The sequence below is a fragment of the Ammodytes marinus genome, assembly GCF_949987685.1.
Source record: "Ammodytes marinus genome assembly, chromosome: 3".
In the NCBI taxonomy this organism is placed as follows: domain Eukaryota; kingdom Metazoa; phylum Chordata; class Actinopteri; order Uranoscopiformes; family Ammodytidae; genus Ammodytes; species Ammodytes marinus.
In genome coordinates, this window is record NC_137232.1 from 11,824,925 (window position 1) to 11,851,229 (window position 26,305).

Below are 26,305 nucleotides of genomic sequence, written 5' to 3' on the forward strand. Positions count from 1 at the left end.
CTGTCCAGATCATCTAATGACATGTCAGTTCAGGAGTGTTTTTATGTTGTTGTGGTGGTGGGATTTGATCAAAGAGAAACTACACATTTATTAGCCCGTGTTTTCACCTGTGTTTAATGCTTGAGTTGGGACAGCACGTCTTATCAGATTGCCTGGAATGAAAGGGGTTGTGTGTGTGTGTGTGTGTGTGTGTGTGTGTGTGTGTGTGTGTGTGTGTGTGTGTGTGTGTGCGTGTGCGTGTGCGTGCGTGTGTGTGTGCGTGCGTGTGTGTGTGTGTGTGTGTGTGTGTGTGTGTGTGCGTGCGTGTGTGTGTGTGTGTGCTTATCGTTAAGGTAGTCAGATGTCAGATGTGTGTCAAGTGTGATTTAACCTTTAACTACTTGAGTTTAAGGTGGAATGATGGAATGCCTCCTCTTCAGTGGCGAGGTTATCTCTAGGTTAGGTGTAAGGTGTCTTGTGTTTTTTAATTATTTGGTTATTTGTAGATTCACATTGCATTACTGGAATAGTACAGCATGTTCCCAAAGAACAAAATTGGGAAAGAAACTATTCAATGGCACTGAAGGAGTGTGTAGCTGCACAGGTATATTTCGTTGTCTATAAGGTTCAGGCTACAATCTCAAACCGTTTACACATCGTCTTCTTCATAAAGATCCGAAGAGATCCATGAATATTTGCTGCACATTTTCTGATACAAACTACAATGGTGTTGGTACAGTGACTTTATTGTTTGTGCTGAATGCATTAATGGCTCATGGCAGTATAGATGCATCCCATCTTGAGGCAATGGGAACAAGAACGCAGGTTGTGAGTGGAGAGGAGAGGGCAAGAGAGAGAGAGAGAGAGAGAGAGAGAGAGAGAGAGAGAGAGAGAGAGAGAGAGAGAGAGAGAGAGAGAGAGAGAGAGAGAGAGAGCAGCTCACAAACAAGGCCTTCAAAGGGCCCTGGCTTCAATTAATCAATTAAGGAAAGAAAGGCAGGAATTTGCATATCCCCCTGCCAGTATGAGAGAGAGAGAGGGAAAAAGAGGAGAGGTGGAGGGTGAGGGGGGGGGGACTGGATCTGTAGCCAGGAGTCCTGACACGGATGGGAAAGCGAGTGAGTGGGGGTATTTTCCAAAAGAAAAAAAGGGGAAGCTGTTTCCTGAAAGGCTTGAATAGAGCGAAGGGATGAGTGAAGAGGAAAAAATGAGCGAAGGAGTTTTTAGTCGGTGAGAAAAAGGAGATGTGGAAGGTTTTCCTAAATTAAATCAGCAATGTGATGGAATGAGATCCGAGTTCATTGATTTTTAAAAAATAAAGAGAATACAAAGGGCTTTTCCCCCCATTAGCATTCACACAAGGATTTTATTTTCCACTATCAAGGTTCAGCGGTCATGTGCATCCATGACTGCACTGTTAAAGTGGCTACGAGGAACTCTCAGTTTGTGTTGATTCTAGCGGCCCCCTTTGGACAAAAGCGCTAGTGTTTCTTTACCACGCCAGCTGTAACTGGACAAAGGCATTAAGAAAAACTGTATAAAAATAGCATTCTTTTGCACTGATAATCTCATTTGCTATATGTCATTTATGATCATCAGAGGGAAAAAGGAGGCTGTCTCAGAAATATTTCAAAGTTCCTCGTAGCTACTTTAAATATAGAGGGGGTAATATAATGATATAATGTTTACCAAAGTTGGTGTATCAGATTCTTAGGAATAGGTGGATGCAAATGTCCAAACAGTAACTCCCATTGTGTTCAGTATTTGCATTGGTAGCCCATCACACACACACACACACACACTGTATTACTATTGACAAACTCTGTCTCCTAGGCTTTTTAAACAGAAAAACACACAGAACTAGAGATGACTGGTTACCGCTGCGTGCTGTACCTGCTCAGCTCTGCTCTGACAGGGGGGAAATTCCCTGGCAAACGTCATGACATCAAACACATTTCCCCATCAGCACTTCTGTGTGTTGTAGCGAGTGTGTCTCACCATAATGTGTGACTGACGGACGGACAGAGCGGGAGTCACTGTGAGTCAGAGAGAGAGAGAGAGAGAGAGAGAATGACAAGATGTAAAGGGCACTGAGATAAGAGCAGCATCTTTTAGAAGTCAGAAAGGTAAAAGGCCAAATGTATGATGATGAGTTAGGAGTTTTATTTTTATTTTTTCAACACAAAAGTTTGCACATCATTAAATATAAAAGTGTGAAGCATATACAGTACATGGGGATATATAAGGGTACATGAAACAGGACACAACAAAGAAAGAAAAAAATGTGCATTTGTTCCAGCTGATCAAATTAAGATTTTTTTTTATAAATCTAGAAAATTAATTTTACTGGGTATGGTTGACTTCACCTTGGGCTCCAGGTATAAAGTATAGGCATGTTCACAATTAATTTATTTCTTTAAATAAAAAATAAATGAACAGATTATTCAATAATGAAAATAAGCTATGGTATTGTGGGCTCAAGTCCCACCTGTACCATGCTAATGAGTATGTAAATGATGTACAGTAATTTTGCTCTTGAGGATCAAAACCATTATAGTGAATCATAATGAAATTGCTAAATATGAATCAGCTAAATGTCACTGTTGTCATATGAAGATCTTTCAAGCAGTTTATGAAAACCAACCTGGGTTAAGCTTAATATAAATTCCTAAATAGAATGAAAGGGGTTATGTGTGTGTGTGTGTGTGTGTGTGTGTGTGTGTGTGTGTGTGTGTGTGTGTGTGTGTGTGTGTGTGTGTGTGTGTGTGTGTGTGTGTGTGTGTGTGTGTGTGTGTGTGTGTGTGTGACACACTGAAATGACACTCCCTAATGTTTTTTTAGGATAAAAGGTTTGCTAATTTTCTCAAACAACAGAAAAGTAAAATCAAGTCGATATAATTGATAAAGTCCAAAATTACTCATTAAAAATTTGCCTCAAAGGGCTTTACAATCTGTACAACTGGGATAGAGACACATCTACTCCTACCACTTATGTTAAGAGAGAACGTGTCAAAAAGTGAATAGATGATGTATTTGACAGTGCAGAGAGACAGAGGTGAAATGGGGCATAGAGGGGAGTGACATGCAGAGAACGACCGCGGGCGGGAATCGATCTGCTGCTGGGCCCGGCCCGGGGGGGTGTAGGGGGGACGCCCTACCAACTGAGCTAAGGGCGCCCCCAGATGAAAGATTTTCACCAGAAAATAAAGTAGAAATGCTACAGGTTGCTGAGGCAGGGATGAAGATTAACCCACAGGCACCTTGATTGTGTGCTTGTGTGATTGTGTGCTTGTGTGATTGTGTGCTTGTGTGATTGTGTGATTGTGTGCTTGTGTGATTGTGTGCTTGTGTGATTGTGTGATTGTGTGCTTGCGTGATTGTGTGCTTGTGTGATTGTGTGCTTGTTGTACCGTAAAATAGCTCATGGTGGAAAATATGGTGATGTTTAGTGTTAGTGTTTTGAAGTCATTCAGATGCCAGCCTTCCTAATGAGGCGAGGAAGAGGAGGATTGGCTGGACAGGTGAGGTTCTGTTACTGGGCAGGTTTCCAAGCCCCGCTGTCTGTAGAGTGATTTCAATGACCCTGATCAGGGTTTCTGAATCCAATGTGTGCTGAGACAACTGGATGAAACAGCCCATATACAATACAGGCAGGAAGAAGCAGAATGGATATAAATAGAAGTGAATGTCGCCCTGAGCATCTGTATTAAATTCTGCATCCATGTTGTAAGTAGAAAAAACTCAACATTGTTGTGTGTGGAGTGTTGTATGTTTGTCTTCACTTATGTATTTTGTGTGTGTGTGTGTGTGTGTGTGTGTGTGTGTGTGTGTGTGTGTGTGTGTGTGTGTGTGTGTGTGTGTGTGTGTGTGTGTGTGTGTGTGTGTGTGTGTGTGTGTGTGTGTGTGTGTGTGTGTGTGTGTGTGTGTGTGTGTGTGTGTGTGTGTGTGTGTGTGTGTGTGTGTGTGTGTGTGTGTGTGTGTGTGTGTGTGTGTGTGTGTGTGTGTGTGTGTGTGTGTGTGTGTGTGTGTGTGTGTTAGGCACATGGTTGACAGAAGGGAATACAGATCTGGTCATTCAGGGAACTTGTGGCCAGTTCTCTGAACTCAAAGTGTTTCCTGGTAAATTCATCTCAGTCACTGCAGCATGGAGACCGACTTCATACATTGTAAAAGCTCTTTCTACACACACACAGAAACACACACACATTTCAAATTTGATTGTGGAACTAACTCTCTTTTTGCTAAACTGAAGCAAAGATACCAGTTCAAATGTATACATGTATGAAGAGTCACTCAATGGTTATTGTGAAATACAGTCAGACGTTGCTAAACTGAGGCCATGATCTGAAGAGGAAGCATTTATCTCATCATGAAATAAATGACATGTCATTTGTCTAACTCTATGTTACAGTAACACAGTTAAAATATGGTGATGCTCCCTCCCTGATCTTGGTTCTGACTCTTCACTCATCAATCCAGCTTCACTTTATGTCCAGTGGTCTATATGATATGTTACATGTTACTTTACATTACATTTTATCCAAAGACTTACAACTGGAGCACACATTCCTACACTGATAGCAGCAGCTATAGCACGCAGGGTGCTGGCTAACTATCAGGAGACATTTAGGGTTCAGTGTCTTGCTCAGGGACACATGGACATGTGGCGGGGAGACTGGGTATCGAAACAACAACCCTATAATTGTGGATCCACCACCCTATCCACTTCGCCCCCTATGTCTGACCAAAAGTAAGTTCGGGATCTGTTCTCAAACTTTCCTTGAAAGCCAAAGGAAACACAATATACACCAACAACACTATCTGAGAATATCAGTTCTTCACACCCTTTTTGACTTGATGGTGATCCCAAAAACAAAGTAAGGTCCACTTACAACCCTTTGCAACATCAATCAATCAATATCCTTTATTTAACCAGGTAAAATTCATTGAGATTAAAATCTCTTTTTCAAGAATGACCTGGCCAAGAAGGCAGCACCATGATACAATAAGAACAATCAACCACAATTCTCATACACCACATTCAACGTCAGGTAAAGTACAATACAAGATCAGGGACAAGACTATATGAAGATTGAAATGAGTACAGTTAAAAATTAAATAAATAAACTGGTGACAGATGAATGAATAAACCCGGCCGTTATCAGAAAATAGCTTTACAAACAATTGCATTGACCAAGAGAACTATCTTCTCTGTCCTTCAGGATTCCTTTGAATTCTCCCAAGGTGACCAGCTCCGGCAGCTTCAGCTGCTTTTGCACAGTGTTCCAGGCAGAAGGCGCAGCATATTTAAAGGCCTTTTTCCCTAACTCAGTTCTAGCTCTGGGTACCAACATCTGTAACACATCCCTAGAACGCAAACCATAGCTACATTTGTTTGTGGACATGTAAACACATAGATATGAAGGGACCAGCCCAATAAGACACTTGTAAACAAAAAACAACCAATGTGAGAGTCTGCGTACAGATAGCGATGGACATTTTGCAGTGGCATACAGGGTACAATGGTGGACACGATTTCCACAGCCAGTTAAAAATCGCAGAGCACAGTGGTAGACGGTATCCAATTTCTTGAGGTACTGGTCAGGGGCGTTTATGAACAGCAGGTCACCGTAATCTAACAACGGTAAAAAGGTCGCAGTGAACAGACGTTTCCTGGCCTGCCATGAGAAGCATGATTTATTTCTAAAAAAGAAACCTAATTTACATGCGTGTGTGTGCACCTGTGTCTTGTGTTCAGTTCATATGAGGAATGGTCTCGGATGAAAAGATGAAATTAAACAATGTAGACGACATACGACAATGTACGTATGCAGCAAGGTGAGTGTGTGTCCCCTTCTCTCAACCTGTGCCTGTGTGTGTGGCTCCTCTATCAAGCCCACACACACACACACAAACACACACACACACACACACACACACACACACACACACACACACTCACCAACACTAAATGTTGTCCATCAAACCTCTTGTCCTGTTTTCATATGCCGTCAAACGTGTGCTTTGTGTAGCAGACCTGTGTCTCCCATACCCTCCATACTGTACAGCACATTGCAGTAAATATGACATTTAGCTGCTCTTTTCTGAATGCATACAGGCCCTCAAAACTGGTTCCCTGAGCAAAAAAAGCTGTAGAAAGTCAATGTCTTTCTAATCAGTATTACTGTAGATGTGTGACATAATTTACTGCATCAATGACTTCATCCCAATGTGACATAATATTGTACTTATTTGGCTTAACTTTCAGATTTCCAGGGTACTACAACTTATGTTAAAAGGCATTAATACTACGAAGTGATTTAGTACTGTCAAACCATGCTGTACTTCCACAGAAACACACAAAGCTTTGTTGTTTTTGCAGTTTGCAGTTTGCAGTGTGTGTGTGTGTGTGTGTGTGTGTGTGTGTGTGTGTGTGTGTGTGTGTGTGTGTGTGTGTGTGTGTGTGTGTGATGTTTCAGACAGATGCAGCGCTGTAGCAAAGGCTTATCAGATGTGTGGAGATGCATTTCCTCAGATGCTGACCTGCGCTACCTCACCACACTCTGACATACTTATTTCTAGGCTACTTATATACTCGCTTGTGTTTGCGTAACTCTCTCACATTCAAATTTCAAAAAGCTTTATTGGCAAGACAATTGTGGAAAACAGTAGAGTCAAAGCATTACAGATATCAGAAATAATAAATGAGAACAATCAGAACAACCCCCCTCCCCATACTGTTTCTCAGGATTTTGAACGATACAGTATGCACCTTTAATATGAAAATAATACAAACAATATAGTACATAATAAAGTACACTTGAATTATTACAGGTAACAGGTACATATTACATGAAAACTAATAATCATAATAAAAAATTAACAAATAAAAACACATCACTTTCTTGTTATATTATTTATTTGAATACAAAAGAAGGGATATGCAATCAACTGCACTTTATTTGAAAGTTCCTGTAATATATCAAACATGTAAATAAAATGGTTTTGATGAATCTCTCTCTCTCTCTCTCTCTCTCTCTCCCTCTCTTTCTTTTTCTCTTTTAGGAAGCCCAATGTGGAGAGCCCGGCTGTGATGAAGAGAGGGAAGCTGGTGCAGCGGCGGAGGAACACATGCCCCAGTCCCCAGGACATCACGCGGGCTTTGCAGAGCCCCGTCCCGGCCGCTGCTAGCGCCAGCGCCGCTAGCCTGGATGAGCTCATACAGCGCTGCTTAAACTGCTTCGGTCAGTCAAGGTCCCCGCAAAGTGTTAGAATGACGTGTTCCCGAAAAGTGTGTCATGTGTCTATTTACTCTTTATCTCACCCAGGTTATATAAATGAGGGATGTGGGAGAGTGGGCAGTGTGTGTGTGTGTGTGTGTGTGTGTGTGTGTGTGTGTGTGTGTGTGTGTGTGTGTGTGTGTGTGTGTGTGTGTGTGTGTTTGGGGGGTGGGTGGGTCCAGGGTGAGAGAGAGAGTGAGGGACACAAAGGGCAGACATACAATCAAGCTTTGTTCAGTTGGGCTGCACAGGCCAACTAGCTATTCCCATGCAATGTTAAACGATACAAAACTCTCTCTCTCTCTTTCTCTCTCTCTCTCTCTCTCTCTGTCTCTCTTGAGCGGTCAGTCCATCCAAATCCCTAAACAAACATGTCTGGATACCCTAGTGGTATCTAGTGAAACAATAGTTTATGTTTTAATTGCAGAACAACAACCGCATATTTTTCTAAAAATTATGTCTAGGTTAATTTCGAATCTTGACAGTTTTCTAAGAGAATACTATAGTTATAGGTCAAATATAATGATAATACCGGTAATAAAAACACTGAGTGTAACCAGACAAAATAGATGCTTCATTTGAGTAGTTTTATGTTCTCTATCGTGTCAAGACTATCTCTCCACCTTACATATTCCATATGTACGGGGACTGACCCCCACGGGGGCAGTTGACGTGGATACTCTTTAAAGGCCAGGACACACCGGCCCGATAATCGCCGTCGTAGAGTTTCGAGGGGACGGAGACACAAATCTGTTTGGTGTGTGCCGTGAAATCGGTCGTAGTTGATGTCGTCGGGCTTCTTTTGAGACAGTCTTTCAGTTTGAGCAATTTGATTTGTGGAGGGCTAGCGAATCAGTGAAGCCCGGAAGTGAGGCGGGTAGCACAAACAGCTAACAACAGTTAGCCATCGTTTTAATGTGTTTGTTTGTTTGTTTGTTTCGTTCAGCGAGTACTCACATGCATCAACCCTTGTTGACTGCTCGACACCATGCTTGACACTCTCTGCTAAAAATGGTGCTCTTTATGGTCCATAAATATAAATACGTATTTATATCTATGTTGATGGTCTAGAGAGCCGTCCCATCATTTCCGGCTTCCATATTTTTTCGGGCCACAATACAGATTAGCGCCGCCTGCTGTTATGGAGACATTACGTCCCGCGCAAGCGCAGAGCGTACGGAAAGGCAACAGTCGGTTTGGTGTGTTCTTTGCACTTTTTCGGCCGCGACGGGAAGACTGGAGCTCCCTGAATCGGCAGTCTCCATTTTCGGGTAGTCGGACTGGTGTGTCCTGGCCTTAAGACACAACACTTGTGGCGGCCACGCATGATTGGCCAGCCGTGGCTATATAAGCCACACGCATGCGTGGCCTCTTCGATTCCTTGATTTCCACGGACAAGCAGTAGACGTGCGTGAAAAAATAAAGCAAAGCAAATAGAGAAGAAAGAAGCAAAGTGTTTGAGTTGTGTGGGTTCAGCAGGTGTGGTGACAACAGCGTTGTCCGCTTTCCTAGTGAGTAGGAGAGCTGGTCTACGGGCCCCTCTCTGGATCGCTGTATTGTCTTTACTGCACAGGCTGTTGGAAGCGTGGCCATTGTCTTCCGTGAAATCCGACCCCGTCGGAGGAAGCGGCGGAGTGCTTCACAGCTGATCGCTGAACCACTGAGAGAAAAGAGTGGCCAGAGTGTGGCTGTGTGTATTAACGGGCGCCGTTTAACGCCACAGCCATAGTCCCTCGTGAAACCCGACCTAGTCGGAGGAAGCGAACGGGCGTACTTTAAGCCGCGGGTAAATTCCAGGAAACAAAAAGTAAATTTCAGAAGTTTCAGAGGGCACGTCCCCGCAGACAGCGAGAGTTTCGGTGTCAGCGTGGGGTGATTAGTGCCACGTGCATTAGCTACATCTCCCAAAGTTCAAAGCATTCAAACATTTTGGGTCCAGAGAAAATGTCTAGCCCAAGGGGCCACCCCTGCTCGGGCTGCGGGGTAAAAATGCCAATGGAGGACGGTCATGATCAATGCTTGCATTGTCTGGGGCGGGACCATGCGTGCATGGCCAGCCAGGACCCCGCCTCCTGCATGAATTGTTTTATCCTGCCAGCAAGGGTGAGGGAGGCTAGGGCTTTGGTGTTTTCTCTCAAACGTCCGGCCACACTCATTGGGCAGCCACAGGGGGCGAAGCAGCCAAGGGTAGTGGTTTGGAATGATCACATGGGGGAGGAGCCTCACTCATTAATTCATACCCCAGGTGTGGCTGCTGGAGGGTTCAGAGAAGCAATCCCCTCCTCTGCAGCAGCAATGATGGTCCCATCCATAACCCAGCCCCCCACCTCTGCAATGGCGGAGCAGGGGGAGTTGGGGCAGGGATACCCCACGTCGGAGGGAGGGGAAATTGACATTCTGGGGGTGGACTCAGAGGGGGAAGACCTCCCCCTCGGCCAGATGGGTGTGGAGGCACAGCAAGAGGTAGAGGAGGAGCAGGAGCGCTCGACTCCTTTCTATCAGTAAGTTATCACTCGGGCTGCTCAGGCATTGGATGCTGAATTGCCAGCGGAGCAGGGCCGGACGGCCTCCCGTTTTGATGATGAAGAGATGGGGCAGACGCGCTCTTTTTCCGTACCGCTGCTTCCCGATCTAGAGGAACTGGTGCTCAAGCAATTTGAGAAACCAGCTGAAGCCCATCGCTGGTCAGGTCTATCCAGACGGCTAGCTAGTGTGCAAGGTCGGGAGAGGATAGGCTGTGGACCACCTCCTCCCATGGATCAAACCTTGGGGGCCTTGGTGTCCCCTACCAAGTCGGTTCTGGGGAAGCCAGGCTGCCCAAGCAGAAATACTAAAACGATGGATGCCATGCTCACCAGAGTGCATGGAGCTATGGCAACCCAGGGACAGCTGGTCAATACAGGGGCTATTCTAGCCTTGTATCAGCGCCAGTTGTCCAGACGGTTGGAGCAGGAAGGCTCCGCTCTAGCTGCTGAGATACAGCAGGTGTCCTCGATCCTAGCTAAGCTGATGAAGGAGCAAGCAGTGGCAACAGGCAGGGCTATGGCCTCTCTCTGGATGGTGAGGCGCCACCTCTGGCTGAGTCAGTCACGCCTACAAGGGGAGGACCAGGCCTGTCTGCTCAGGCTGCCTGTGGTGCCATCGGCCTTGTTTGGGCCGGATGCAAGTAAAATGCTCCAGCAGGGCCAAGAGGCTCGCCATTGTGCTCGGGAGGTGACGGTAATGCTCCGGCAGGGCCGTGAACAGCATGCCCCAACAACTCCACGGGCCGGGCCACCCCTGCGGTCTGGGGCTCCAGGTGACCTAAGGGTCCACTTGGAGGCCAGCCGGCGGGGTAGGACTAGACGGGGTCAGCCAAGGGGGAGGGGCCGGGGGCCGAAGAGCCCCAGGCCCTCCCCACAGTCCTGACAGTTGTGGAACCCAAACCCCCCTTGCTGTCCCTCGGGACGGCTGCGGTCCTGGGAGACCCTTGGGGGGGATCCCTGGGTGGTGTCCACCATGACTCAGGGTTATTGGTTGCAGTTTCGGCACCCACCCCCGCTGATGAGGTCAGCCACATTTACAGTGGTGAAAGACCCACAGCGCAGGGAGATTCTAGCCGCAGAGATCTGCACTCTCCTCGCCAAGAAGGCCATCAGAGAGGTGGAGCAAAACAATCTGCAGGCTGGGTTCTACTCACGGTACTTCCTCATCCCGAAAAAAGATGGGAGACTGAGACCAATTTTGGACTTAAGGGGGCTCAACAAGTGTTTGAGGCCCCTACGATGCAGGATGCTGACGGTGCAGAGGGTTCGACAGGCTATCCTCCAAGACGACTGGTTCGCCACAATCGACCTGGAGGATGCTTATTTCCAGATCCCAATATGGGAGGGACACAGACGTTTTCTCAGGTTTGCCTTCAACGGCCAAATTTTCGAGTTCTGCGTCCTCCCATTCGGGATATCACTGGCCCCTCGCACGTTCACAAGGTGCATGGATGCAGTCCTGGGTCCTATGCGGCAGGAAGGTCTTCGCATCCTGAATTACCTGGACGACTGGCTGGTGTGTGCTCGCTCAGAGGAACAGTGTCGCATCAATGTGACCCGGCTTCTGCAGCACCTGGAGCACCTGGGCCTGCGCCTCAACAAGAGAAAGAGCAGGCTGCAGCCTTTGCAATCGACAGAGTTCCTGGGCATGTGTTTGGATGCCAAATCAGGAACTCTTTTTTGTGACGTCTGCGAGACAGGCCGCCCTCAGTGGCGCGTGCTTGTCCCAGTTTCGTTTGGGAGCCAGAGTGACCTGGAGATTCTGCCTCCGACTCTTGGGGTCGATGGCAGCCACAGTGCACATAGTGCCCCTGGCCCTTCTGAACATGCGCCCAGTGCGGCGTTGCCTCCTGAGCCTGGGACTTTGTCCACAGAGAGATCTGCATGCCAGAGTGTTGGTGTCACACAGACTGCGCATAGCTCTCCGCTGGTGGGAGGAACAGCCAATTTAGCACGGGGCAAAATGGGGCCGGTGTTGCGTCGCCAGGTGGTGTCCACCGATGCCTCCCTGGTAGGCTGAGGAGCCGTACACAAGGGTCAAGGCATCAGTGGCCAATGGCATGGACCCTGGTTGACACAGCACATCAATCAGTTGGAATTGCAGGCTATCCATTTAGCTCTTTTGCACTTCCGGCCAGAGCTGGAAAACCGCCATGTACTGGTAAGGACAGACAGTACAGCGGCAGCGGCATACATAAACAGGCAGGGGGGCCTGGGTTCCCCGCGCCTTTGCAGATTGGCTCAGATAATATGGGAGTGGGCGTATCCACGGTTCAAGTCCCTCAGGGCGATGCACGTGCCGGGTCAGGTGAACCTTGCGGCGGATCGGCTCTCCAGAGGGGGACCCCTCCCCGGGGAATGGAGACTGCATCCGGAGGTCGTGAGCGAGATCTGGGAGCGCTTTGGTACAGCCACAGCCGATCTCTTCGCCTCGAGGGAGACAGCTCACTGTCCCCTCTTTTTCTCCATGAAAAGGGAGAGGCAACAGTCGGTTTGGTGTGTTCTTTGCACGGTGTGTCCTTGGTCACGGATGCCATGGCACACCAGTGGCCACAGGGCCTCCTGTATGCCTTCCCTCCCTTCACCCTCCATCGTCCACTTCTACAGAGAGTTCAGGTGGAAGAGGTGAGCCTCATCCTGGTGGCCCCCAACTGGCCCCAGATGATCTGGTTCTCAGCGATTGCACCCCTCCTTCAGGGACACCCGTGGGAGCTCCCGGGTCGGCGGGACCTCCTGTCCCAGGTCCACGGGACTCTCTTTCATCCTTTTCCCCAGGGTCTCCGGCTTTGGGGCCTGGCCCCTGAGAGGGCCGGGTTTCTAGCTATGGGGTTGCCCCAGTCTGTGGTTAGCACTCTACAAGGAGCCCGGGCTCCATCAACGAGGGCGGCATACGCTTATCGTTGGGGAGTGTTTCAATCATGGTGCAATTCGAGACAAGTGGATCCCCTCGCCTGCACGGCCCATGACATTCTCCAGTTCCTCCAGGAAATGTTGGAGGTGGGAAAATCTCCCTTGACATTGAGGGGAATAGTGGCAGCCATAAAGGCAGCCCGTGTTGGACCTCGGAAGCTGGCAGAAGGCTGTTGCGACCTTATTGCTCAGTTTCTTAGAGGTGCTCGTAGGGTTACTCCACATCGCAGAAGGCCAGCTGTCCCCCCATTGGATTTGGAGGTGGTGCTGTCATTCGAGCCCCTGGATACAGCTAGGCTAGAATGGTTTTCTCTCAAGACAGCGTTTTTGCTCGCAATTGTGTCTGCTAAGAGAATGGGAGAGCTGCATGCTCTTTCAGTGCATGAGGGCTGCTGCCGCTTCTTGCCAGGTGGTGCTGGGGTGGTGCTGCGCCCAAACCCTGCATTCCACCCTAAAGTCTGGTCTGAGTCCCACACCGGTCGATCTATTGAGCTGCACCCTTTCCACCCTCCTCGGGAAGGTGAAGCAGGGTGGAGTAGGCGGTCACTAACTGTGCCCAGTCAGGGCCCTAACAGTGTATCTGCATCGGACACGTGGCCATAGGACAACGGACCAGCTCTTTGTCTGTTACAAGCCTAACCGTCTTGGACAGCCAGTCTCCAAGGCCAGGCTTTCCCACTGGGTTGTGGATGCTATCCAGCAGGCATATGAGAGGGCAGGCAAGCCGACCCCAGTAGGGGTGAGGGCGCACTCCACACGGGGCATTGCTACGTCATGGGCCCTATGTCGAGGGCCCCTCTATCGGAGATTTGTACGGCGGCGAGTGCTGGGCTCAATGCAGCATCTCGACGGAGCCATAGAGGGATGCCGCCGACCACAAGTTTGACTCACGCTCTGGTGCGCGTTTGGGCTAGGCCATCTACCCATTCATGGCTCGCCTTAGCGTCTTGCAGGGCCAGCTTGGCCTTAGTAGCGTCTGGCGCCTTGGCGATGGGTGTGTACATAATGTATAATTGTATATAGTTCCTTTATACTGGGCACATGGGTGAACACTCTGGTGGTGGTGACGTGTCATTCGAACTCAACTGCCTTTTTTTTATTAGGCTCCCGCAGGAGCAGCTGGTTCTGCTTGGTTTCCTCGCGGTGTGTCTTACAGAGGTCCCCGTACATATGGAATATGTAAGGTGGAGAGATAGTCTTGACACGATAGAGAACGGTTGGTTACGTAGTAACCCAGGTTCTCTGAGTGGAGAGACTATCTCTCCAGCCAAGATGCCGCTCAGAAACGCGTTCCAATCAAGGTTAACCGAAGAGGCCACGCATGTGTGTGGCTTATATAGCCATGGCTGGCCAATCATGCGTGGCCGCCACAAGTGGTGTGTCTTAAAGAGTATCCACGTCAACTGCCCCCGTGGGGGTCAGTCCCCGTACATATGGAATATGTAAGGTGGAGAGATAGTCTCTCCACTCAGAGAACCTGGGTTACAACGTAACCAACCGTTTTGAACACCACTGGTGAAGGAAATACACAAATAAACCCAAACATATCTGAATGTCCAGATAACACTAAGAGGAAGGAAAAGGGATTGTTTTTTTTGTTTTTTTTAGGGGCTGGTTTTGTTGTACTGACCCTTTAAACGATTGGACATGTATGTAGCCTTAAACTTTCTACAAGGAACTTCCAAATGGTTATGAAACAGTCTAATTTTTCCCTCTGATGATTATAAATGACCTGTAACAGCAAACGAGAACCATCAGCAACAACAAAAGCTATTTTTGTATAGTTATTATTTAATTTAAGCCTTTGCTCGGGTCCGATACATCACGGCAAGCAGACTAGAACAGCATTATCATTGCCTCTGCAGATCACATGCATGCACATGTTCTACTAACAAGAGAGAGAGAGAGAGAGAGAGAGAGAGAGAGAGAGAGAGAGAGAGAGAGAGAGAGAGAGAGAGAGAGATGTGCTTCAGGCTATTGTGAGCACCAACGTTGTTTTTTTAATATGTGAAACTGAAAAGGATCCAATGCAGGTTAGATAATTTGAAAGAAAAGCTCTGGTGCCACTTGTTTTGAGCCTGAACATGTTACGTTATGTTAACAATGGCCTTGACCCACTTTCAGCAACAACCTAAAACAACCCAGTGAGCTCTAACATGTAATGCCCTTAGAATGATGTAATGCATATCATGTGTTATGGAAAGGTATACAGACATAGGCCTATTTGTCCAGACTATTTCTTTTCTAAATTTAAATATGTCTACTCTATGTCACAGTGGGTTGTGTCTCATACAGTATAGGCAAAAGGCAGGAAAACACCTTGGGCAGGTTGTCATTTCGTCGCCAGCTGGCTAACACAGACAGACTCTCACACCATTATAGAAATTTAAAATCAAATAATATAGAAGGAGAAAACCAATCTGAAAAAAATATAAATAAAAAAATGACTGCCTGAACTGAATTGAACTACTTGACCCCCTGTGCCACCGTGCCAGACACCGTTTTCTACTGTTGTTGTTGTTTTTAGCCACATTAATCCCTTCTTATGTGTGCGCTAATGTGCCGCTGTGTGTTTGTTTTTGGGGGGGGGTCCAACAGATTGCGACGGGAAGCTCCTCAGCCCACGAGGGTCCCAGCTGGTCCACATGACACTCATGATGCACAGTTGGGTCGTCCCCTCTCAGATGTTCACCCAGAAACTTCTCACCCTATATCCTTAAACCATAAACCTTTAAACCGTCATTCAGTTTGCAGTTTGTTTTCTGGTCCTACCGGTTCCACACACACTGCTGTTCCCCTCCCAAATCACGGGACCACGTTCTATTAATCAGATCAGGAAAAACAGGCATGGCTTTGTGTTTTTAGCACTACGCGTCGGCAAAGCAGATTTGAAATATATATCCCTGCTGGTGTTGGGTGTTAATGTGAGGTGGGCCATAGCTGCACTAGTCAGTGTGTTTGTTTTAGAGTTCCTTGACTCCTTTTCTCACTTACAAGGATTCTCCCTCCTCGGACAAGAGAGGACGCACACAGATCCGCCATCTTATCAGGTGAGTTGGGACAGCAGGCACTTTAAGGTGTATACAGGTGAAACTCGAAACATTTTAATATCATGAAAAAGTTCATTTATTTCAGTAATTAATCTTTAAATGTGAAAATAATATATTATCTAGACTCATTACATGCAGAGTGAGATATATTTCAAGCCATTATGTGTTATGCTTTTGATTATGGCTTACAGGTTATGAAAACCCCAAATTAAAAATCTCAGAAAATTTGAATATTACATGAAATCAATAAAAAAAGGGATTTTAATTACAGCAATGTCAGCCCTCTATAAAGTGTAATCATGCATATGTACTCAGTACTTGGTTTGGGTCCCTTTTTGCATGAATTCTTGCCTCAATTCCAATTCATTTTCCAGGATATTCCAATAATATGAGTTTCACCTGTAGGCATGGGCCGGTATCCAGTTTCATGGTGTTTATAAAAGTCAAGGTTCCATAAACAATATTAAATTCTGTCATATACCGGTATAAGGTATTAGCACAGGTTAACATTCACCTGTATAGATGTTCAGAATAGTCCTGCATCATAACTTTTAATATTAGAGAAATATGTAGAAAACAAAGCATGTCTCTAAAAACCTTTTTGAGCTGCTCACTTAAAGGACTGCTTTTATTGCAATTTGGTTTAGAATGATACAATTATGTATTGCATTATGTTATCATAGAAGTGTATTAATGTTCGGAATATTATGTATATTGTTTAAAATGAAAAGGATTGTTCAGCCGAATTCTATTTAATTAAGAAAGAAAGACATGTATCCACACTTTAATCGCTATACTGTGAAACCATGGTATTTTTGCTTAAGGTAATCATACCGACACAATATCATACCGCCTCATGCCTTCTTGAGGGTGGTATGTGACAGACAGTGACAGTTGTTATTATTGATATATTTTTACTTATCTTTATTTTATCTTGTATTGTTGCTGCTATGTGAATGTTGAGGAACCAAGCCTAAGAATTTTACCCTTGTGTACTGTACAATAAGATGTAATAAAAGTGATTCTGATTCTGAAGTTGACTGTTATCCTGCTCTACTTGCCTGTAGTAAACCCATGTTTCTGTGCTGTTGTATAGACAGTGGATCAGCCAGTTCCCGGCTGTGTTTGAGGCAGACCCTCTCCTGGAGCAGACCATGGGAGACCTGTGGGCTCTGGTGCGCTCAGAAGGAGAGGAGATGCACCAGCAGCTCATCGACAACTCCTGCCTGTGAGTGAGCAAGCTATTCTAAAAGAGAAAAAGTCAAAAAGGTTTAATGTATTTGAATTAGGGCTCTAAAACGATAATTTATTTTAAAATCGTGATTAATCTCATTTTAAGTTTAACAATTCTTGTTTTTAAGTCAAATGAATGCAACAAAAGTTACTTCCTTACTCCTGCTTGTGAGTGAGCAATCTACTTCAAGAGAGAAAAAGTCCAGGTGCTCCGGTGGCGTAGTGGATAGAGCATACACCATATTGGTTCCAGTGGTCGTGGGTTTCGAATCTGACCCGTGGACCTTTACTGCAGGTCATCCCCCTCTCTCTCTGTCTCCCCATTTCAACTCTGTACAAAAAAAAAATCTGAAAAAGTCAAAAAGGTTTAATGTATTTTAATTAGAGCTGTCAAACGATCGAGATTCGTTTGACAGTAAAATTGTGATTAATCACATTTTAAGTTTTAAAAATTCTTGTTTTCAAGTCGAATGAATGCCAAGAAAGTTACTTCCTTACTGTGAGTGAGCAATGCTTTGATTGGATTCTTGCCCTGAAGGAACTGTACTTTAGCCTGGTCCAACCAGACCATTGTACTTCATTTCATTTGTACTACTGAAGTGAAATGAAAATTGAGCGGAAGTAGGTAGGCGGGCGGTGCCAGGCTACCTGTACTTTGGCAACAACTTAAACAAGTGTTTTCCCCCCCGATATAGTATATACAAAATAGAGTGTTTCTATAAATAGTAAAACGATCTATTTTTGTCCGTGTATGGCTGTCCTTTTCCTAGAAGCCCTCATGTGAAGATATTGCATGCGCCCTCGCCCTCGGTGAAGAAGAGGAAGGTGTCTTTGATCTTTGACCACATGGAGGCGGACGAGATGGCCGAGCACCTCAGCTACCTCGAGTTCAAGAACTTCTGTAACGTGTCGGTGAGTTCAGTGAAAGAAAAATGCTGAAAGAATGAATTCCAATCAAAATGTCAAAGGTCATTTGTCTGTAATAATATATCTTGATAGAAAAAAAGACATTATACTTTGGCAAATAAATTATATATATATTTAAAATGTAATTTTAAGTGACAGCTTTTAGATTGATCATTTTCTCTCCGTTAAAGGAATACTTCACCCATACGGAACCGGCGTTCAATCATTATACAATCGCTATTATTAATGAATGAGGTTTTTCTTTCCCCCAGTCTTCCCTTGGCCAAGCTGTCCTGTTAATCCTAACCCTACATTTTACCATGTGTGATTTCACGCATGGGAAAATGTAGGGTTAGAGAGTGACACCATAAAACATAAACTCTTTCTGCCTTTTCTCAGGATAGGATGAACCGATTTAAAGAAAAATGCACATTTATACTACATAGGATCTCAGAGTTCAATACACCTTCATATTTCGACCAGTGAAATACAGTAGGTCTTTAACTTAACCTAACCTAATTTATGTGTTTAGTTCCTGGACTACCGTAGCTACGTGGTGCGCGGCTCTGTGCGGGACATCCCGGCTCTGGAGCGCTCTGTCATGATGTGTAACGGGGTGTCACAGTGGGTCCAGCTGATGATCCTCAGCAGACACACAGCGCAGCAGAGGGCTCAGGTCTTCTCCAAGTTCATCCACGTAGCTCAGGTAAAACTGGCTTTGAAACGCTTTTGTTTTTGGTTGCCAAGAACTGTACTTGAAAAATGACTTAAAGGTAGAGTCAGTGATTCTGGAAAATTCTTGTTGTTGTTAGAATCACTTTTTGTTACAATCATTTAATATGTCCTCACAATCCGCTACCTGTCTCTACTGTGTGTGTGCTGCAAAAAAGCTGGAGTTAATACACAGCTTAGGCTCTGTAAACTGGTGTGTAAACAAAGGGTATGTAAACAAAGGGGGGCCCACCGTAGCTAGCAACATGCCCGTTTACAGAGCCTATAGGCTGTGTATTAACACTGGATTATTATTTTTTCAGCAGACACACAGTACGGACAGGTATAGGTATTGTGAGGAGATATTCACTGATTTTGACAAAAATGTATGTCCAAACAAACCATGTCCAGAATCACTGACTCCACCTTTAGTGTTTAAGTGTTTGTCCTTTTCTTTTACTTTATTTCTTTAACTTATTGTATTTTAATGTAAGGTGGGCATCCTTTATAAGCCCTTCGGGGTTTCTTTTGTCCCACCCGTGCATTTATGTATGTCTGTGTGCATCTTTTTGCCATTTTAATCTTGTTTATCTGCACAAATAAAACTAAACTACACCATGAAAAAGTGTGGTTATGCACCCTGCTGCAGTCATTCACTCACTCTGCTCTTTTCATCAATAGAAACTCCGAGCTCTGCAAAACTTTAACACTCTAATGGCCGTGACTGGAGGCCTCTGCCACAGCTCCATCTCCCGACTCAAAGACACCTCTAACCTGCTGACGCCTGACATCACTAAGGTATTTATAATATGACATATCACTGTCCGTCCGTGTGTTTATGTATTACCACTTCATCACAACATAACTATGACGATTAAAGCTATAGTGCGTAACTTCTGTCGCCCCCATGAGGAATTCTTAGTGATTACAACAACACTGTGCACAGTGCATCTACTTACATGAGCTAAGTCTTCGGTGATCGCTAATGGATTTTATACCTTCTGCTATACGTCCAGGTTTATTCTAACAGTAGAATCAACAACCGCAACTTTTCCGTGGGCGCTTATCGGGATTTTTCTGAGCTTCTGTGCCAGTGTCAGGGGGGGCGACACCAGTTTGTAAACGCTGCCATACTGAGTAATACAGAGATAGTCTTGTGGAGCTGATAGGCTTAATCAACTTTGTGTCAACTCATTTGGCGATGGCTTGAATGTAATGGACATTCGTCAATCTGAAAAAGTTCTGCACTACAGCTTTAAACTTTCCCTATATTGAATCATTCTATTTCCTAAACTTTGCCTTTTTTGACACCTCATATTTCTTATTCAACATTTTATAATTTTCTTCTGTCTTCACTGTCTGACCATTTATTGCTACAGTATGTTTTGTGAGATTTGCTTGCATATGATTTGGAAATCAGTTTAGCATGCTCTACAAGAGAGAGGAAAACAAGTGTTTGGGTGTAACCGCTAATATGAGAATTCTCCGTTATAGGTGACGTTTTCACTTCTTGTTTTCTTTGAGAGGAAAACAATGGTGTCTATGTCTTATCCTCACAACATTTCATATCTAGTTACTTTACATTGAATTTATTTATTTAACAAAATATATGATAAAATGTACCAACTTAACTGTTTTTAAGCTTAGAACAAGAGAGGCTGTTTATATTGCAAACTTGTCTGGAAATGTTGAAACAATATCATGTTGTGTGCTGAGGGAAATGCTTATATATAAAAACAAAATTGACAGATTTTATTTAATTTTATGAATTTGTATCGTCTCTATATCTCATTTGATTATATCACAGTTTAAACAACCAACTACAGACACACATAAGAGGCTAATTAATCATGTATTTATTCATCTGTCTGTGTTGTCTTTGAAATGTTGGAAATATAATGTTGTATGCTGGGAGAATTGCTTAGGCCTATAGATTTTTTTTTTGACAGATGTTCCTATTTGATGAGTTTGTATGTACTTATATACTTATAGTAAAGTTTAAACAACCAACTACAGACACACACGTAACAGGCTAATTATTCATTTAAATCTTCATTTTTGTCCTTTTTTCAGGTCTTGAGTGAGATGACGGAGCTTCTGTCTTCGCGTAGCAACTACAGCAACTACCGGCGTCTTTACAACGAGTGCTCAGGCTTCAAGGTTCCCATCCTGGGTGTTCATCTGAAGGACCTCATCTCCCTAAACGAGGCTCTGCCAGACTACATAGACGAGGAGAAGATAAACCTCAGCAAACTGCAGCACCTGTACAGCAACATCAACGACCTGCTGGCAGTCCACAGCTACACGCCGCCCTTTGAGGCCAACAAAGACCTGCTGCATCTGCTCACGGTACGAGGCAAGACACAATTAGGAAACGATACGATATAGGCTACAAGAATTCAGGGGAAAATTTCAAAAATAAACATCTCAAACTTACTGTATGTCTTTTTTTTTATTCATTTATTCCATCCCTTCCCCCGTTTCATCTCTGTATCTCTGCACTATCAATAAAGCAAAGAAAAATATTTGGAAAATATTTGAAAAAATAATAATAAAAAACATTATAAAATAAATTAATTAAATAAAATTTAAAAAAGAAAAGAATAATGATAATCATAATCATAATAGAAATCAGATAATAAACTGAAGAAAAAAATGTATAATAAAAAAACACGTGGATCAAATTTATAGTTTTACAATAGTTTTACACTACGATCTCATCTGGTTTGCAAGCATGTTACTTCTTAACTCTACTCTGTGTATTTGTGGAATACTGTACGTATGTGGCTATTGGACATGTATGTCATCTACTCTATCTGTCAATTATCTGTCGACAGTAGCAATGTATTGTGAGTAATCTCCTCATTTCTCTTATGTCCTTTTAATGCCTCAGCTCTCTCTAGATCTATACTACACGGAGGACGAGATATACGAACTTTCATACGCCAAGGAACCCAAGAACCCCAAGATACAGGTCAGTTAAAGGAGTACTTCACCCTTACGGAACCGGCATTCCATCATTATAAAATCGCTATTATAATATAATGAATGAGGTTTTTCTTCTCTCAGTCTTCCCTTGGCCCAGCTGTCCTGTTAATCTTAGCCCTACATTTTCCCATGTGTGATGTCACGCATGGGAAAATGTAGGGTAAGACAGTGGGACCATAAAACACTCTTTCTACCTTTGCTCAGGCTGGGATGAACCGATTTCTATTTTTTTTGCACATTTATACTACCTAGGATCTCAGAGTTCAATACACCTTCATATTTCCACCAGTGAAGTAGGTCTTTAAGCCACTTGCTGTCACTTTGAAGTCAGGCTCTATTTAACACCTTCGGGCTTGCATATTGTGTTAACCTCCTTTCACAAGAGGAGGGATATTTGTGTATCGCCTATATACTCTCTGTGGGCGTAACATCTTAAAAACAAGAGCACAGACTCAGCGCTGTATACATCAGAATCAACCACATCAAAGGGCCGTACGTTAGGCAATCGTGTTATGTGGTGGGTGTTGTTCTTTTTTGTTTCACCCATGCGCAATCGGTCCTTGTGTTTCCCCCCTGAACTGAAAATGAATTTGGTTGTATTAACCCATTGATGACTATGGCAATCTAGGATGCATGTCCTTAATGCCTGAGGGTTTTCTGAAAAAATTGTACGAATTGTCAAGTCTACAAAAACCTTAATATCTAAGCCTGTGTAGCACATAGAAACATGAAATGAAAAACATTTAAAAGTTAAGGTTCACAGGTTTTATTTAAACATGCTCCCTTAGCGCTTACAAACCAACAAATATTTCTAAAAATCGTCAAAATCAGATGAATTAGAAAATTATTAAATATTGTTAATAAATAGATGCAATGTGTTGTGTGATTTTCGTCAGTAGTCTATAGTAGACCTTGATTCTGCGCACCAAACGCCACTAACTGTTCTGTCGCCGACATAGCTGGCGTATTTTTTTTATTATTTTGTTTTATTTTTTTATTTTTTATTTTTTTGATTGACATGATTTTCGGCAAACCACACAACTTTTGGGTGGTCACGAAGTCTTAAAAAAATCAACAAAACCCACCTCATGTGTATTTGAACCAATGACAGTGCATTCTATGCTGGGAATGCCATGAAAATTAGATAAAGTAATAATGCTGCGCGACGCAGCATCAGGCAGGAGAGCCAATGTGGCATCGCGCAGCAGCCGTCATCAATGGGTTAAAAGAAAAATTGATAAAATGCTTAAAAAAGGTCAAAAGCCCAAATGACCCAAACACAATTGATGAATTTAACTAACTTTTGCCCCTTTGCTTCATGATTTTTGAACACCTGTGCTCGTAAATGTATTAATTATTATTTTGCATCTTGATCCATCTATTTTGTGAATGTTTCTTCACATATGTAGTATAACTTTCTTGTTGTTAGGTTAGGAGGTGTGAATATATTTTATACAAACCATCTCAATGATTTGTACAATTCTGAGTATTATACAATGTAATATATCTGCAGAATTGAAGTCTTTGAAGTCTTTGTGTCTCATTACATACTTCTTCCTACTCCTTTTCAGGCGTATCATATCAATATCAAGCGCTCTGAGTGAGAGAAGAGCGCTATATAAATAAAATGTATTATTATTATTATTATTATTAATATATGTAAATTGTTTTGTTCTTTCTTTTTTGTGAAATAATTTAAACATCATTTTTGTTTATTGTATTGTCATGCTTTTCATTTTGTTTTGTATTTTTGACATGTCTGAAATCAATTGAATCAATCAATCAATCAATCAATTGATCACTGCATGTGTGTGTCAGCAGCCCGTAGCTCCGGTCAAACCCCCTGTAGTGGCAGAGTGGGGGTCAGGGGTCACACACAGACTGGACCCCGACACCATCTCCAGACACGTCAAACAGACGGTGGAAGTGAGTATTATTATGTGACTCTGCAAAGAAACCCTATTGTCTTTCACTTCCTTATTACTTGACAGGCCAAAGCAGAACTAAAAAAAAAAAAATAGGGCTGTGTTCGAAAAGCCATAATAACGTCCTCCCTCCTACATACTCAACATGTATACTATATCCATACTGTCTACTTAACGGTCGATTGTGTATGCGAAGTTTGTCGAACCGTTTACACTGAAATATACAGAAGCAATAAATGATTTAAAAAAAAAACTTCCATGCCGTTTGAAAGGACGCAATGCATTGTGGCGCGGTTGAGTATAGGAAAAGTATCCTATCGATCCATACACAAAACTTCCCGGAAGTTAGCACTCATCCGGGCATTTCTCGCCTACACCAACTCGCATACACAACCGTCACATACTCAAATTGACATCAAAATGAGTATGAGTAGGACGTAAGTATGGCTTTTTTGAACACAGCCAAGCTCCTTGACAAAGTGTAACTGTTGTTTAATGTGAGTATTGCTCTGTTGCACCCCCTGCAGTCCATTATGAAGAATTACGACCAGAACCAAGACGGTTATATCTCACTGGATGACTTTGAGAAAATCGCTGCCAACTTCCCCTTCTCCTTCTGCACTCACGAAACTGACAGGTAAGGAAGCTGCAGCACGCACAGAGGCCCCTTGTCAAAATGAAAGAAAATGCCATGATTTAAAGGTACACTGTGTAGTTTTACGGGTAGGGGGATTTGTTTACATTTGCAGAGCCTGCAGTTAGTTTACAAAATGTTCTCTATATGGAATCTTAGTATTGAATGATTCTATCGTTATAAATCAAAAAAATATATATATTTTGAGGAACCTGGAACCAAACATAAGACTAGAATATGTTCATAAACCAAACTGCAGGCCCTGCTACTGTAAACAACAACAGTGAAACAGTAACTTTTCAGGAAGCTTTCTAACTTCAAACAGTGTTCCAGGGATTCAATTTTCCTGTGAGGAAAGTTTGTTATTCAGCTACACGAATATACCTAAGAAAATGTTCACTTCTCTGACACACCCCAAAATCATATAGTGCACCTTTAACAATCTCAACTTGCACACTTTTGAATTGTATTTTTTTTTCCAGGGAGGGACAAATCAGCCATGGGGAAATCACCTCTTACTTCATGAGGGGAATGTCCATATGTGCCAAGCTGGGCTACAACTTCAATGACGTGCATAACTTCCATGAGACTACGTACAAACGGCCAACGTTTTGTGATACATGTGGTGGCTTTGTGAGTTTTTCAGTTTCCATTTCTTATGTAACACAAAGGAATGGCCACTCAAACATCAATCTGACATATATCTTGTCTGCTCTCTTGCAGCTGTGGGGAGTCATCAAACAGGGCTTCCACTGTAAAGGTAAGTTCATAGTTCATTGCCATAGTAAATTGAATTTCATCCAAGAGTAATCAGAGCAAGATGATGCCTCCTTTAAGATATATGAGATTAAACAGTCAGTTCACCCATATTACAAAAAAAACATATTTTTCTTACAAACCTCCTGTAATATACAGTAGATTATTGAAGAAATTGTCATTTGGTTTGTAGTGCTTAGCCAACACTTTTGTGATTTGAATAAATTGATCCTATAAAGGTGGAGCCAGTGATTCTGGAGAATGCTTGTTGTCAAAATCAGTGAATATCTCCTCTGTTCTGTGTGTGCTGAAAGAAATCTGGTGTTAAAACACAACGTAGGCTGTAAACTGGCATGTTGCTAGCTACGGTGGGCCCCCTTTTGTTTGCATATACGTTTACAGAGCCTAGGCTGTGTGTATTAACACTGGATTTTTTTTTCAGCGCACACTCAGCACGGAAAGGTAGCGTACGTTAAGGAGATATTCACACATTTTTGACAACAAGCGTTCTCCAGAATCACTGACTTCACCTTTAATACGACGTAATAATTCCATTGTGTTAAAGTGTCAAAATGTTTTTCTGTCCGTCAGACTGTGGGATCAGCTGTCACAGACACTGCAGAGCTCTGGTGGGGATGGAGTGCATAAAGAAACACAAAAACTCAACCGGGTCTTGCCCCTGCACCCCTGCCCCCGACCTGAGAACCAAGGGCAACAGCTTTTGTACGTCCTTCCCCCATCATATACATTACACACACGTAAAAAAAAAAATTAAAGGAATATATCAACATTTTTGGCTTTTTGCCTCACTCTCTGGCTCAAGAAAAGGAGACAGAAACCGTTCCTATGTAGTTGTAACTGTGCGTGCATTTTTTCGATACAGAAAAAAGATATAGTGCTTATTTTGTTGACCTGCTCTCCTTGACTACCAGTGTTTGAGCATAAGCTAACCTGAATGAGCTAAGCTAACCTTTGCCCACATGAAAAATGCACACACAGTTACAGGAGTGGTTTCTTTCTGTCACCTTTTCTTGAAACGGAGAGTGAGGCAAAAAGCTTCAAATTGATATAAAGTTGAACAATTCCTTTAAATAAAAACACCATTCCCTTCATCTCATTGCATTGGTGTATTACTGTATGTTTCCCCTTTAAGGTTCAGAGGAGGAGGCCTTCGTTTTCCCGCAGAGTAACGAGACAGAGCACAACAAGGGCTCCACTGTCTGTCAGAACAACGCCTGTGATTGGGCTCAGTCTGACCGCTCCACGCAGACCGATCCTGGGGTTTGGACTCCAGAGAAGAGGGACCGGAGGGGGAACCTCCACAACTCTCTGGTTCACGCGTCCCCGGACAGAAAGGTGAAGCGCTGATCATACATTGTTGCTGTTTACCTAATAAAGGTGCATGTCC

At 43.7% G+C, this 26,305-nt stretch overlaps 1 protein-coding gene across 2 annotated transcripts in view; it reads left to right on the forward strand.

Moving 5' to 3' along the window:
• Nucleotides 1-26,305, forward strand: part of rasgrp4 (RAS guanyl releasing protein 4) — a 29,450-nt gene that overhangs the window by 958 nt on the left and 2,187 nt on the right. The window contains exons 2-16 of one of the 2 annotated variants that reach the window (XM_080053970.1): nucleotides 7,045-7,223; nucleotides 15,293-15,404; nucleotides 15,685-15,744; nucleotides 16,841-16,972; nucleotides 17,748-17,889; nucleotides 18,416-18,589; nucleotides 19,276-19,392; nucleotides 20,668-20,943; nucleotides 21,488-21,568; nucleotides 23,401-23,508; nucleotides 24,035-24,144; nucleotides 24,624-24,774; nucleotides 24,865-24,901; nucleotides 25,489-25,620; nucleotides 26,051-26,253. In XM_080053970.1, coding sequence (XP_079910096.1) covers nucleotides 7,045-7,223; nucleotides 15,293-15,404; nucleotides 15,685-15,744; nucleotides 16,841-16,972; nucleotides 17,748-17,889; nucleotides 18,416-18,589; nucleotides 19,276-19,392; nucleotides 20,668-20,943; nucleotides 21,488-21,568; nucleotides 23,401-23,508; nucleotides 24,035-24,144; nucleotides 24,624-24,774; nucleotides 24,865-24,901; nucleotides 25,489-25,620; nucleotides 26,051-26,253 — 2,014 coding nt within the window. The remainder of the gene's footprint in view (nucleotides 1-7,044; nucleotides 7,224-15,292; nucleotides 15,405-15,684; nucleotides 15,745-16,840; nucleotides 16,973-17,747; nucleotides 17,890-18,415; nucleotides 18,590-19,275; nucleotides 19,393-20,667; nucleotides 20,944-21,487; nucleotides 21,569-23,400; nucleotides 23,509-24,034; nucleotides 24,145-24,623; nucleotides 24,775-24,864; nucleotides 24,902-25,488; nucleotides 25,621-26,050; nucleotides 26,254-26,305) is intronic. The other variant, XM_080053971.1, reaches the window with a different exon arrangement.